The following is a 14,954-nucleotide window of genomic DNA, read 5'->3' as shown; positions in this document are numbered from 1 at the left end:
GCTTTGCGTTTCTTTATCATAAATGACACATTAGACCAGATGGACTTAATACAGATGCTTAGAACATTCAATCCTAAAACAAGAATACATATTCTTTTCAAGTACACATGGATCATTCTCCAGAATAGGTCACATATAAGGTCACAAAACAGGCCTCAACAAATAGAAAAAGATCAAAGTCATACCATGCATATTTTCTGACCACAATGCTATGAAACTGGAAGTCAACCACAAGAAAAAATTTGTAAAGACTACAGATATATTGCAACTAAACAATGAATGGGTTAACCAGGAAATCAAAGAAGAAATAAAAAATACATGGAAACAAATGAAAATGAAAACATAAGGATCCAGATCCTTTGGGATGCGGCAAAAGCAGTCTTAAGAGGGAAGTATATAGCAATACAGGCCTACCTCAAGAAGCAAGAAAAATCTCAAATAAAAACCTAGCCTTACATCAAAAGAAGTTAGAAAAAAGAAAAACAAACCAAGTCGAAAGCCAGCAGAAGGAAGGAAATAATAAAGATCAGAGCAGAAATAAATGGTATAGAAACTAAAAAAAAAAAAAAAGAAAGAAAGAAAGAAGAAAGAAAAAAAGAAAAACAATGAAACCAGGAGCTGGTTCTTTGAAAAAATTAACAAAATTGATAAATCTCCAGCCTGATTTATCAATAAGAAAAGAGAAAAGACCCAAAGAAATAAAATCACAAATGAGAGAGAAAAAATAACAACCAACACCACAGGATTTCTATTAATATCAATATCAGCACTCAAATCCCTGGAAATGGAGAAATTTTTTATTTTCTAAAGAGAAATAAAATGACCCAGAAGACAAAAGTTATGATTTATTCTACAAGAATAAAATCACTCATTTTCCATAATTTGTTTTTATCTTGACATAAAATTTGAGATTTTATTGTTATTCAGGTATTTATATGCTAAAGACAGGGCAAAGATGAGTAAAAAGAGATGGAAATGCTTACTTATTAGATACTTTCTCTGACATTTCTTTGAAATGCTAATGATGCTTTGAGTAACTATCAGATTGGAATTCACACATATTTAGTTCTGTACCTTAACATGAAATATCCACTTATCAAAAGAGAAGTGTGAAATTAAATGAGACAAGTTATGAAAACAGTTTAATCTATATACTTTACCTAGTTACAGTAAAAAAATAGTAAGAAAGTGCAAAAATTCTTCCCAAAGTATATTTTCAAAACATATAAGCAGAAACAAAGGAGTAAATCCTATTATATTTACTATGTCAAAATAACAATCTTTATTGAGTATCTAATACAATCACTACTATATTTATTTGTAAAAATGAAACCCTTTAGATTAAAAATTATAATAGAAGAAATAATATTTAATGTCTTCTATGCCACTGGCATTGTTCTAACTGCTTTACTTCTGTTATTTTATTAAGTCTTCACAACACTTATAGGTGTATACTATTACTATCTTTGTTTGTAGAAGTGAAAATATAAACATTGCCAGAATATATATATTTTTTTTTTGTGAGTTTTTTTAAAGATTTTATTTATTTATTTGACAGACAGAGATCACAAGTAGGCAGAGAGGCAGGCAGAGAGAGAGGAGGAAGTAGGCTCCCCGCTGAGCAGAGAACCCAATGTGGGCCTTGATCCCAGGACTCTGGGATCTTGACCTGAGCTGAAGGCAGAGGCTTTAACCCACTGAGCCATCCAGGCACCCCAAGAATATATTTTGAACATTATATTAATTCTTCTCTGAAAACTGGGACACAGCCTGAATCATGGTATATCAACCACTCCAAAACTCAATATCTTAAAATAATAGCCATTTATATAGCTCATGATTCTGGGGAGTATTTTCTTCTGGTCTGGGCCAGCCTCAGCTAATCTTGGCTAGGTTTTCTCATCATCGGTGGTCAGTTGGCATATTGGCCTGGGATTGATAGGTCATGGATGACCTCACTCAAATGTAAGAAAGTTGGCTATCGTCTAAGGTAACAGAGATGGCTGATGTATAACCCACGCCTTTTTGCTTCAGGTTTGTTTTGTTTTGTTTTTTGGTTTTGATTCTTTAACATCTTGGGACCTTTTTGTCCCTGGAGGAACCGCCCCTCCCAGGGCTAGCTATATCTTAGAGATAGTAAACATGCCTTTCATATGCAAACCAACCAATCTAGAGCCATACCCCAACCACACTCAGGGCCTCCTATCACCAGGCCTAATCACACCAGGGCCAGGTATCAAACAACTAGGGAGAGTCTCTATCTAAGCTCTAGAAGCTGCTGAAATGATTCTAGCCAATCAGACTAGCGAATCCTAAACCTGATTACCATGTTTCTTCCTCTCCTTCAGGGAGAAATGACAATAAAGGCTCCAGCCCTCCTTGTCCCTTACTCATTTGGCCTCCTAACTAACCCTGGGTTTCCCCCATTTCCCCCACCCCAGGGCATGACATCCTCCCTTCTCTTGGAATCTGTAACAGTTTATCTTTTCAATGGCAATTGTCTCCTGATCTGTTAGCCCCATCATACTTGAAAAACAATAAAACCTACAATTTCAAACAACAGGGTAATAATGTAGTTCATTATCTTTCAGACAAATTTGGGCTTGTTCACCTGTCAGCAAGTTTGCAAGCCCCCAGTGTACAAGTGCTTTTCAAGTCTCTGCTTCTATTATGTTGGCTGTTGTCCCATAGACCAAAGCAAGGCACACGGCCATCCCCAGAGTCATGTGGGAAGAATGGATACAGAGTAGAGTTTGGCTACAGGGAGCTGTTGCATAGTGGGGCCATTCCTGCCATCAATCCACCAAATACAAATTTGGGGAGCTTTTATATCAACTTGCCATTCTCTTTGATATGAGTAATCTTTAGAGGTTGGCCACTGAAACAAGCAAGTAAATAGTTGCCTTTTGATAATTCTTAATAAAAATGTTACCAAGTATCACGATGCTAGGAACTATTATTCAAAAGACAAAGTTTATATGCTAATACTTAAATTTTCTTTTACTTAGAGAAGCGATTGCTTATCACTAGAGGACTTGGACAATATAAAGCATTTTGAAATTGCGATTATAGTCATTTTGGTGAAACCACAGAGGGGATAATAACCTAATAATAATATTCACAGAATACTTTAAATAAAATTATGCCCTTTAAACTCTCATTTATCATGATTATGGTAAAAAATCTCTTGACTGAGATTTACAGAATCTTTTTCCCACAATAGGCTAACTATTTTCAATTTTCTTTTCATAACCAAACCCTTTGGCCTTCTTTAGTAACTTTCAAAATAAAATTCTAAACGTCCTTATTTCTGAATTCCTCCTTCCTTTTACATTTCTTACCCATTCCTGTCATCCATACCAACCTATTATGTTGTAAAGCACTATGGATCCAAGTAGCGTAGGAAAGAAAAAGAGAAAATTGATTGGAACAGAATGCCAAGTTTTAGTTCCTCTTGGTATAATTCTGCTTCCATGGAAGTAGAAAAAAAAAAAAAAACTTTTTTAGTTCTCTTATCCCAAATTCCAGTAATAGTCATAAATAGGAGAAACACATGCCCTCCCACAGAGTCTACTTCTTTCCTTTGAACCCTAGACTGTTTTTCTATCTAAATACTAATATATTTTCCAGGCTAGTGGATATGGGAATCTGTTAGATCTTGGTTTGAATCTCAGCTTAACCTCTAACTAGCTAGGAAAATTTCAGTAACAAGTTGTTTAAATGTTTGTTTTTACTTTCAAAAAATGGATATAAAAGACCATAAACCCTAGCTTTAGTGAGAATTCAGAGCTGTGTTCACTCACTCTGCACTCACTATTGAGACCCTTCCTGGGGTAGGGAAGGACAAAAGTAGTTATTATCAAGGACATAGTGTTGCTACAATGGAAAGGGATGCAGGTTTTGTGAGAAGACAGAGAGATTATTATAGTGCTAGGTAGGTGCAGTGTTTCTCCTTTAGATTGTTGTCTTTGGGACCTCTCTTCCTATCACTCTTCTCTCTTCCATCTCAGGATATCATTGTGACAAGGTCTGAGCAGGGGACATCTGCTTGGAAAGCCAAACAAAAACCAGGGTTAGGTATGAGGATATGCAAGGTCAGGAACAAACCTGCCTCATCATCAATGAGGGAGAGAACAGTGGAGGGACTTGTGACCAAAGAGTAATAAGGAGCATTGGTTTGTCTGTAGCATTCTCTGGGCAAGTATCTATTAAGATTTGTTATGGTTGCCAATTTGTTTAAATATGTGAGTCCAATATTTTAGCTATATCTCTATCAGATAATCATAATTATTATTAATCATTTCACAGGATTGTTATGCAGATCAAGTGAGATCTTGTAAATATGACCCCTAATCCGGTGACTATAAAATAGTACATACCTGTTAAATGTTACTTGTTAATTTATGAAAACTTTGGTGTTTGGAATTTATAATAATAACCAATGTACTTAAAGTGCAAGTCAGCAAGTCAGCTTTGGATTTTTATTATCCACCACATTGGCTATTTTTGACTCTTTCTACAAGATTAGGTTATGAGCTTATCCCATAATTTAACTTCTGATTGTGGCAAATCTTCAGCTATATGAACTAAATGACCAATCAAAAAAGTATACTGACATCCTTTGCTAAGTTCTTTGGCCAGGGTTTTACACAGTATATCTTTAAGATATAAATTAGATCATACAAAAGAATTGTATATTTTGTCTCAGAGAATATTTACGTTTTATCTTAGAAAAAATTACAAAGCAATAATTTTTTTTTTCTTTTCTGAGTTATTCTCTTTTTTTAAAGATTTTATTTATTTGACAGAGAGAGAGATCACAAGTAGGCAGAGAGTCAGGCAGAAGGAGAGGGAGTAGCAGGCTCCCTGCTGAGCAGAGAGCCTGAAGCAGAGCTTGATCCCAGGACCCTGAGACCATGACCTGAGCCAAAGGCAGAGGCTTAACCCACTGAGCCGCCCAGGCACCCCTCTGTGTTACTCTTTCAAAGATCTGAAGAAATTAAAAAATAACTAATGCTATTTCAGAGAAGAAAGAAAAAGAGAGCTTTGTGTTAATGGCTCAACATCAGTTTCTTATAAAAGGATCTCACTTTTTAGTGATATTATGGGTTGCATTGTTTGCTTACATTAAGCCTGAAGAAATCTTTTTTGTCCAAATTATAGAATTTATAGAATTATTCTTTATTTTATATTTTATATTTAAAGTAATATTCTCAGTATTTTTTAAATTACTTCTGCATTGTTTGCCTACATTAAGCCTGAACAAATCCTTTTTGTCTAAGTGATAGAACTTATAGAATAATTCTTTATTTAATTTTTTTTAATTTTTTTTTAGATTTTATATTTAAAGTAATATTATCAGTATTTTTAAATTACTTCTTAATTTAAACTTTAAATTACTTCTAATTATACTTCTTTCAAAGATTTTGTTTCTGAATTTATTTGCTGGGAGAAGAGCAAAGGGGTGTTATTATGTATAATCTTGATTTACCTGCCCAATGTCCTACTACACAATGATTCATTTATTGTGAGGGTTTGGACATGAGTGTTTCACTTTAAGTGAAGTTTTGTTATTCAATATAAAATATATCTGGGAACAAGGAAGAACAGTGTACAATTACTCAATTAATACTCAGTTCATATCTTTGAAATGTACTGTAAGGTCTATCAGAAAGATCCAGTTCACACTCACACACATTCATCTTATACATGGTACTGTAGGATCATGAATGTTTCATAAAGTGAAGATATCATTGTACCAACAAATAAAATGTCTAAGTATTGCACAAGTTTGAAAAGGCACTGCTGTCATAACAGGGCTTTTGGAGTCCTTATAATCAACCATCTTGACGTCTTTCCTCTCTTTTGCAGATGACCCTTCTCAACAGGAAGACAGTGATCCTCCAAAAGAATATGATCCTGGGCAATTTGAGGGCCTTCTCCATGGATCCTCTCCAGCCTGTGAGTGCCCTGAAAACCCATTTCATCTCTATGGGAAAAGAGACGAACGTGAAGAAGGACAAGATGAAGTTAGTTTGGCAAATAGTCCTTTGCCTTTCAAGAAGTCTCCAATAGCAAATAATTCAGAAACTTTGGTAAAGAAAATTAAACCCAAAGTGGTCAGTCGAACAATTTTTCACAAAAAAAGCAACCAACTTGAAAACCATACCATTGTTGGCACAAGAACAACTAGGAGTGGATCCCGGAATGGGGACCAGTGGATTATGAACACAGGAGGATTTGTGGAGAGAGCCTGTACCTTGGGGAGAATAAGGTCATTGCCAAAAGCCCTGATTGACATGCATTTGTCAAAAACCGTCTCTAAATCAGATTCTGATCTCATTGCATACCCTTCAAATGAGAAAACATCAAAAGTTAACTGGAGTGAATCTTCAACTGCTGATCATAGTTCTAAAGGGAATTCTGAAAGAACACCATCCTTCACTTCTGAATGGGAAGAAGTAAGACTTGTTCTTCTTGTTGTTGTTTATATAAGACTTTGGAGCATGGGAAGTTTGGGGGGAAGCATTTTCAGTTTTTTAAGTCTTTCAGAGGCAAAACAAAAATAAAAACAAAACAAAACAAAACAAAAAACAAAAGCAACCAAAAACAGCAATAACAACTAACAGACATAGACAGTTACAAGTGGAAGGGCAGGATTCTAGGGGTAATACATGATAATTTCACAGCTAGTGTAAAAACAAATACAATTCCACACATGTGGAGGAATCTATTGTTTCCATAGAAATTGATGTCGAGCAGAAGTAATAACTAGCTATGAGGTACAAGAGAATGTCGACATTATGTCCTATCAAGCACTGTAGCAGACAAATTGAGAAAAACTTTCATATTTCTGCAGCCCTGTATCATTCTGCTAGTTGCTAAATTCTTTCTTAGCTCATCTCCCATTTTTAAAGTAACTTAAGTTTTCATAAACTCCTTATAATCCTAACCTTAATGTGCTGGCTTGGGGTGCCAAGTTGTTTAAACATCCAACACTTGATTTTGGCTCAGGTCATGATCTTAGGGTTGTGAGATTGTGCTCAATGCTGTGCTTGGCCCTGGGCATGGAGCCTGCTTAAGATTCTTTCTCTGACTCTCACCTACTGCTCATGCTCTCTCTCGGAAAAAAAAAAAAAAAAAAAAAAAAAAGAATAGTCCTGGCTCTTCTCCAAGTGCCTTATAAAAAACCCAAATTACTTAATATTTCCCTTTTACAGTTTTCAGAGAGACATTAAAGAAAAAATATGTTGAGGTCATGTATCACCAATTTAAGCTATACTTAAAGACAAAGTCCTTCATTTTATACAATTAGTCAGAAAGTAAGTGTCCTTTCAAGTTTATGAAATATCATCCTTGTCTCTAAGGAGGACTAAATTAAGTTTCTTACCTTTTCTTGAATTTCTTCAAAGAATGGACCACACTCTCTCTTAGCATTTCATTCTAACATGTCACATTTTCTCCCTCAAAAAAAACTGTGCAGGTGGATTGGGTTTTGAAGTACAATAAGTCACCACAGTATTCTGAGAACTAGAAATGTCTGGTATTGACATTCTGAATTGAGCTATTTAGGAAAATCACTTAATCTCTCTACATCTGTTTCAGCGTGAACAAATGGGACATTTAAGTAATATCCTCTCTGAAACCTCTGTCTTAGGTTGCTAGGATGATGAGGAAGGGATTAAACCATAAACGGTAAAAGCTTAGATAATCATATCTTCCTGTAAATACTGTACTACTAGATTGATAGTCTTCTCAGTCTTTCTTTTTCTTATGTTTATTAACTCTGTAAATAACATCTGAAATCCTTTTTTGGAATGCAGCAGGATTAATTAACATTTAGCCTATCTCTTAGAACTAAGGTGTTTCCCCATGCCTGGATTCTTGAGATTCTGTGTCAGAAATCAACTTGTGGCTAGTCCCGCCATTTAGTAAGACCTTGGTTCCAATGGCCACACCCACAGACTGAAACCCACCACTTCAACAGTCAGAGTTGCATGCTTTCAGAACAGGAAGAATGCCCGAGAGAAGGGATGTGTTCCCACGAATTTATCCTCAGCCCATCCCTTTCTGAATTTAAAGAATACACAATTCCTAACTTACTGACCCATGTAGGTCCAAACAAAGTTCATTTTAAGAAATATAAAGAAAATGGGATCTGATTTTGAACATTTAAGAAAGGGAAACATAATTCGTATTTTTAAAAGCAATTCAGAAGATGTCTGCTTCCTTTTAAAACTTTCTCAGTCAGTCTCTTAATTGTGGTATTGCAGTAGTAATAATATCAAGAATATATGCTGCTGGCATATGGAAATTATTTTAAAATACAATGCTAAATGTGAATTAATAATTTATTTATATGGCTTTTGTTTCTCACAGATTGACAAAATAATGAATTCCATAGATGTTGGAATTAACAGTGAACTTAAAGAAATGAACGGTGAGACCACAAGTAAGGAAACCTTTCTTTTATGCTGTAATTAGTAAATTGCTCAGGAACTGGCTAGAAAATTATAGGAGACTTTAGATAATTTCATGTTTTTATCATGATAACAGCAGCTACAAATTATTTCCTTCCACTCATATCAAACAACCATGACTTCTAAATATCAATTTTAAGTACACTGATTCAGCACATGGAGGGATTTTTTTCCCCCATATGCTAATAAGCCAGTTAACGTTAATGGAGTTTCAACTTTGTGTAGAGTTAAGTATGAAGCACTTCAATTTGTTGTAAAGTATGATGACCTGATACACTGCAATTTCGCATTCAGTGAAATGTCCCAATCATCCTGGCAAGAGTGATTAACACTTTACCCCCAGATTGTGGGCTCCAGTATGGCAAGAACTATGTGTTACTCATCTTCATGTACCCCAGAATGCCTAGCAGAGTGTCTCACGAATAGTTGATTTTGCAGTCACTATTTAATATATTGCCCAATGAAGTATTATTTTTTCTCTATAATTAAAGCTCAGAGTAGAATTCCATTTGCAATTTTCTTTGAAGACTTTTTGCTTCATACTAATGGATGATGTCAAATACCAGATAGCTAAATATAAAAATAATAGCCCAATTCATGCTAGAGAAACTACTATTTTGGAAAGAATCAAAAGATCTGGCTTCATTTCCACCCAGCCACTAAGTAGTGGTATAACCATAGATTATCACATAGATCTATACAATTTGGAGTTAAAACAAGTGACTGCTAGGCTCTCTGAAGAACTCATGGTTAAGTTGGTAGTGATAGTTGATGGTTTTGTTGCGATGGTAAGATTAAGGTCTGTGAGAAAGAAGTCTAAATATATTATAGGATAAAAGGGATTTTGTGGCCTTTTGACTAGTCACTGGAGCTTTTTAGACAGCACCTCATGTGACTCTTAAGCACAAGAAAGTTGGAAAATGGCTCTCTTATGAGGCACTGGACCAAGGTGGATAAGAAGTTGCATGGAAATCTGAGGTTGCAGTCACTGAAGGGGATATTCAGGCCTAAATGAACACCTCACTCATTTCTCCTATACTGGTACAGATAAGGAATTGCTCTAATATGACTGGACCCCATTTTAATTAAGTGATAATTGTTTAAAAGTTTACATAATTTTTTGAAATGCATATTTATTTAAGATTTTTAAAATTGAAAAATTATTTTTTTTATTTATTTATTTTTTTTTATTTTTTTTTTAATTTTTTATTTTTTATAAACATATATTTTTTATATACATATATTTTTATCCCCAGGTCTGTGAATCACCAGGTTTACACACTTCACAGCACTCACCAAATCACATACCCTCCCCAATGTCCATAATCCCACCCCCTTCTCCCCAACCCCCTCCCCCCGGCAACCCTCAGTTTGTTTTGTGAGATTAAGAGTCACTTATGGTTTGTCTCCCTCCCAATCCCATCTTGTTTCATTTATTCTTCTACCCACTTAAGCCTCCATGTTGCATCACCACTTCCTCATATCAGGGAGATCATATGATAGTTGTCTTTCTCTGCTTGACTTATTTCGCTAAGCATGATACGCTCTAGTTCCATCCACGTTGTTGCAAATGGCAAGATTTCATTTCTTTTGATGGCTGCATAGTATTCCATTGTGTATATATACCACATCTTCTTGATCCATTCATCTGTTGATGGACATCTAGGTTCTTTCCATAGTTTGGCTATTGTGGACATTGCTGCTATAAACATTCGGGTGCATGTGTCCCTTTGGATCACTACATTTGTATCTTTAGGGTAAATACCCAATAGTGCAATTGCTGGGTCATAGGGCAGTTCTATTTTCAACATTTTGAGGAACCTCCATGCTGTTTTCCAGAGTGGCTGCACCAGCTTGCATTCCCACCAACAGTGTAGGAGGGTTCCCCTTTCTCCGCATCCTCGCCAGCATCTGTCATTTCCTGACTTGTTGATTTTAGCCATTCTGACTGGTGTGAGGTGATATCTCATTGTGGTTTTGATCTCATTGTGTATTTCCCTGATGCCGAGTGATATGGAGCACTTTTTCATGTGTCTGTTCGCCATCTGGATGTCTTCTTTGCAGAAATGTCTGTTCATGTCTTCTGCCCATTTCTTGATTGGATTATTTGTTCTTTGGGTGTTGAGTTTGCTAAGTTCTTTATAGATTCTGGACACTAGTCCTTTATCTGATATGTCGTTTGCAAATATCTTCTCCCATTCTGTCAGTTGTCTTTTGATTTTGTTAACTGTTTCCTTTGCCGTGCAAAAGCTTTTGATCTTGATGAAATCCCAGTAGTTCATTTTTTCCCTTGCTTCCCTTGCCTTTTGCGTTGTTCCTAGGAAGATGTTGCTGCGGCAGAGGTCGAAGAGGTTGCTGCCCGTGTTCTCCTCAAGGATTTTGATGGATTCCTTTCGTACATTGAGGTCCTTCATCCATTTTGAGTCTATTTTTGTGTGTGGTGTAAGGAAATGGTCCAATTTCATTTTTCTGCATGTGGCTGTCCAATTTTCCCAGCACCATTTATTGAAAAGGCTGTCTTTTTTCCATTGGACATTCTTTCCTGCTTTGTCGAAGATTAGTTGACCATAGAGTTGAGGGTCTATTTCTGGGCTCTCTATTCTGTTCCATTGATCTATGTGTCTGTTTTTGTGCCAGTACCATGCTGTCTTGATGATGACAGCTTTGTAATAGAGCTTGAAGTCCGGAATTGTGATGCCACCAACGTTGGCTTTCTTTTTCAATATCCCTTTGGCTATTCGAGGTCTTTTCTGGTTCCATATAAATTTTAGAATTATTTGTTCCATTTCTTTGAAAAAGATGGATGGTACTTTGATAGGAATTGCATTAAATGTGTAGATTGCTTTAGGTAGCATAGACATTTTCACAATATTTATTCTTCCAATCCAGGAGCATGGAACATTTTTCCATTTCTTTGTGTCTTCCTCAATTTCTTTCATGAGTACTTTATAGTTTTCTGAGTATAGATTCTGTGTCTCTTTGGTTAGGTTTATTCCTAGGTATCTTATGGTTTTGGATGCAATTGTAAATGGGATTGACTCCTTAATATCTCTTTCTTCTGTCTTGCTGTTGATGTAGAGAAATGCAACTGATTTCTGTGCATTGATTTTATATCCTGACACTTTACTGAATTCCTGTATAAGTTCTAGCAGTTTTGGAGTGGAGTCTTTTGGGTTTTCCACATATAGTATCATATCATCTGCGAAGAGTGATAATTTGACTTCTTCTTTGCCGATTTGGATGCCTTTAATTTCCTTTTGTTGTCTGATTGCTGAGGCTAGGACCTCTAGTACGATGTTGAATAGCAGTGGTGATAATGGACATCCCTGCCGTGTTCCTGACCTTAGCGGAAAAGCTTTCAGTTTTTCTCCATTGAGAATGATATTTGCGGTGGGTTTTTCATAGATGGCTTTGATGATATTGAGGTATGTGCCCTCTATCCCTACACTTTGAAGAGTTTTGATCAGGAAGGGAGAAAAATTATTTTTAAAAGTACCAAAATTGTGTGCATATATCTAGGGACACAAATATGACATTAGCTCTGTGTATAGCCACGTCTCTGATACAGAAATGCTGATAAACATTGAAGATTTTTCTAGTATTCAAAGAACTAGCCTAGGAATGTATGTTGCCACATGGTTCTTCTAGACATGCTTACAGAATAATTTCAAGAAAGTGTAGGAATGCATATTTTTAATTGGGATGAAGTAAACATTTTTTTTTTTTATCAATAAGAAATTCCCTGATACTAAGAATGTTCAGGCAGGCACATAGTACTTTTTCTATTGGAAGGCTTAGGTGACATTGAACATTAATGATCTGAAATTCTTCAAACAGATAATATGATATTATAATGAAAGGGTAATGTTATAATAAGAATAAACGTTAAAAATGCCAGTCAGGCAAAGCTGCCTTTCAGGGGCACGTTAGTAGCAAATAAATCCACAGATTATATTCCCTAATTCTCTTTCTACCACTTATACCACCATCCTACCCTGCCTTTATTTACTATTTTTCTACAGTGATAATGAAAATGAAAGTGGAGACTCTGTCCTCAGATTCATTACTACTAACGAAGTCTGGTTCTATATCTCTGTTAATTTTTGCCTCTTAATTTCATATTTATTATACACTAAGTGATTGGCCATGCCATGTGGTATTCCAATTGACCTTTAGGTTATTGTGGATTACAACTTTACTAGACTGCAGGCTTTTCCTTCTTGAGGCTAGATAGACTAGAGAGGTGATAACCCCATGCAAATTCCACAAATACATACTGGGTACCACATGTCATTGGGAAATCAAGTGATGAAATAAAAAGTCAGACAGACATGAATTCAAATCTCAGTTCTGCTATTTACTAGGGTCTTGGCAACTCATTCAATTTCCCAATCAACAGAAACGAGGTTAATATAGGATCATTGTAGAGATATGTCCAATGGCATATGGGTGGAGTCAGACTCATGTAGATATGTATTAAGTTTCAACTCCTCACCTTGCCCTACCACAAGGGAAATGTGGTGTTTGACACTGTGGATTTACATATGTGGAGATAAACACACATTAGCCCTTTCTTTAGGAATTCCATGATGTCAGTTAGTCTCATAGTCTTGATGTTAAATTTGCTATGCTCCCTGGAATAGTAGCTTGTCAATTATAATTCAGGTAGTAACAAACCCAATAGTCAGATGATACCAGAGAAGAGTAACTACTAAAAGAGATCATTAAACTCCAAGATACCCTGGCAAAGAAAAGAGAAAAATCTACTTTATTGACTTTCAAAAAAAAACCACACTAGACAGACTATCAGTGTATGGACTGTATTGGAATCATCTTAAGTACATGAATATAAAAAGTAACATTTAGTTAAAAGGTGTTCTTAAGGCTGGGATTTTTTTTCCTATACTTAACATTAATTATATTCAAAGAGAAATATTCTAGATTCTTATCTTTTAAAAACCTACTTTTTCCAAGATATCAATTACATCTAAATTTTATTTATAAATGAAAGCTATTAAAATGAATTTATAAAAGATTTTATCATGGAATACACTATATTAGATAGATAAAGCATAACTCGGGCTATTTACTGGTGAGTTCATAGCTCTGAAAACAGTCACTAACATTAATCTGCAACTCCACTTTCGAAGCTTTTGCTCCTTTTCCTCCAAGAGTCTGAGTGCCAAGTTACAGTTCAGAGTCCTTCATAGCTGAGATCCTCATGGAGAGGATAGAGATCTTTAACTGAGAGTTTCTAGGAACCTAGGAACTCACCAAGGCAGAATAAGTTTTATTTCTTCTCCTGATCTAAGCTCTACCTTTGCCCTAGTATGCAAGAACATGTAGTGCCTCACTTGTCCCTTTCCACAAAGAGGGTCTCCTTCTGGGGGGTCAGGACAGACATTTCCACACCCCCAGAAGCTGCTCCTCCCTGATGTTCAGCTGCTTTCAGGCCCTTGGTATTTGCTCACATAGCTCTAGATAATAAGCATCAAGAGATACTTTGCCAACGATGCAGCGGATAGCTGTTTTTCTAATGAGGTTGTTGATGGAAATATCATTCCTTAAATTCTAGGAAAACTTTTTTTTTTTTAAAGCTATTTACAATTTTCCAGAGTTGTCTTGTTGTGGAAATGACAAAGAGGAAAAGAGCTGAAATGTATTCCTTTCTTACTGGGTGTCAGATATTATGCACTTTTCTCCTGTGAACATTTTTCATTCAGTTCTCAAAATAACTGGGCGAGGTATTATTATACCCATTTTACAGATGAAGAAAGGCTCTGAAAAAGTAAATAATTTGTCAAAATCAACGGCTTCAAAAGTAGGTTTGTTTCTTCCTGAAATCCATTATCCTTTTTTTTTTAAGATTTTATTTATTTATTTGACAGAAATCACGAGTAGGCAGAGAGAGAGGAGGAAGCAGGCTCCCCGCTTAGCAAAGAGCCCAATACGAGGCTCGATCCCAAGACCCTGGGATCCTGACCTGAGCCGAAGGCAGAGGCTTTAACCCACTGAGCCACCCAGCCCCCATGAAATCCATTATCCTTTCAATTAAATACACTATCTACAGAGAGCAACAGAAGCCAGCCATTTGCTTCTTTCTCTTTACTTCAAATCATACTCATAGGCACTAAAGAGAGCCAACAAAGAGTGTTTAAGTGTAGAACCAGCCACTTCCTCATAGCAAAGCCTAACTATTGGTATAGCGAAAGCTTTATCTCCAACTCCAAAGCCCTCCCATAGTATAGGTCACATGGTCATATATTTAAATGAGTCACAGCTCTAAATATCTCCTGTGTCCCAAAGTGCATAAATGCTGATAAAGACCTAAGTTTCACTTCTTTTCAGAGGAAGACTTTCCCTTGCCTCCAGCAATATTCCTTTTTCCATGAGCTGTTAAATTGCACATTAAAAACCTCTCCATGAGATGCTTTGTAACAGACATAATTTATTTTTGATTTTTATTTCTTTTTA

At 35.9% G+C, this 14,954-nt stretch overlaps 1 protein-coding gene across 16 annotated transcripts in view; it reads left to right on the top strand.

Moving 5' to 3' along the window:
- The window catches only part of ANKS1B (ankyrin repeat and sterile alpha motif domain containing 1B), a 1,139,726-nt gene that overhangs the window by 671,096 nt on the left and 453,676 nt on the right, over positions 1-14,954 (top strand). For 13 of the 16 annotated variants that reach the window (XM_059186616.1, XM_059186615.1, XM_059186614.1 and 10 more), the window contains exons 13-14: positions 5,872-6,461; positions 8,380-8,452. In XM_059186616.1, coding sequence (XP_059042599.1) covers positions 5,872-6,461; positions 8,380-8,452 — 663 coding nt within the window. The remainder of the gene's footprint in view (positions 1-5,871; positions 6,462-8,379; positions 8,453-14,954) is intronic. The other 3 variants (XM_059186617.1, XM_059186610.1, XM_059186607.1) reach the window with 1 other exon arrangement.

This window comes from Mustela lutreola, chromosome 8 (genome assembly GCF_030435805.1).
Source record: "Mustela lutreola isolate mMusLut2 chromosome 8, mMusLut2.pri, whole genome shotgun sequence".
Lineage (NCBI taxonomy): Eukaryota > Metazoa > Chordata > Mammalia > Carnivora > Mustelidae > Mustela > Mustela lutreola.
Note: the sequence above shows the minus strand (reverse complement) of the source record. Positions and strands in the feature narration are given on the sequence as shown.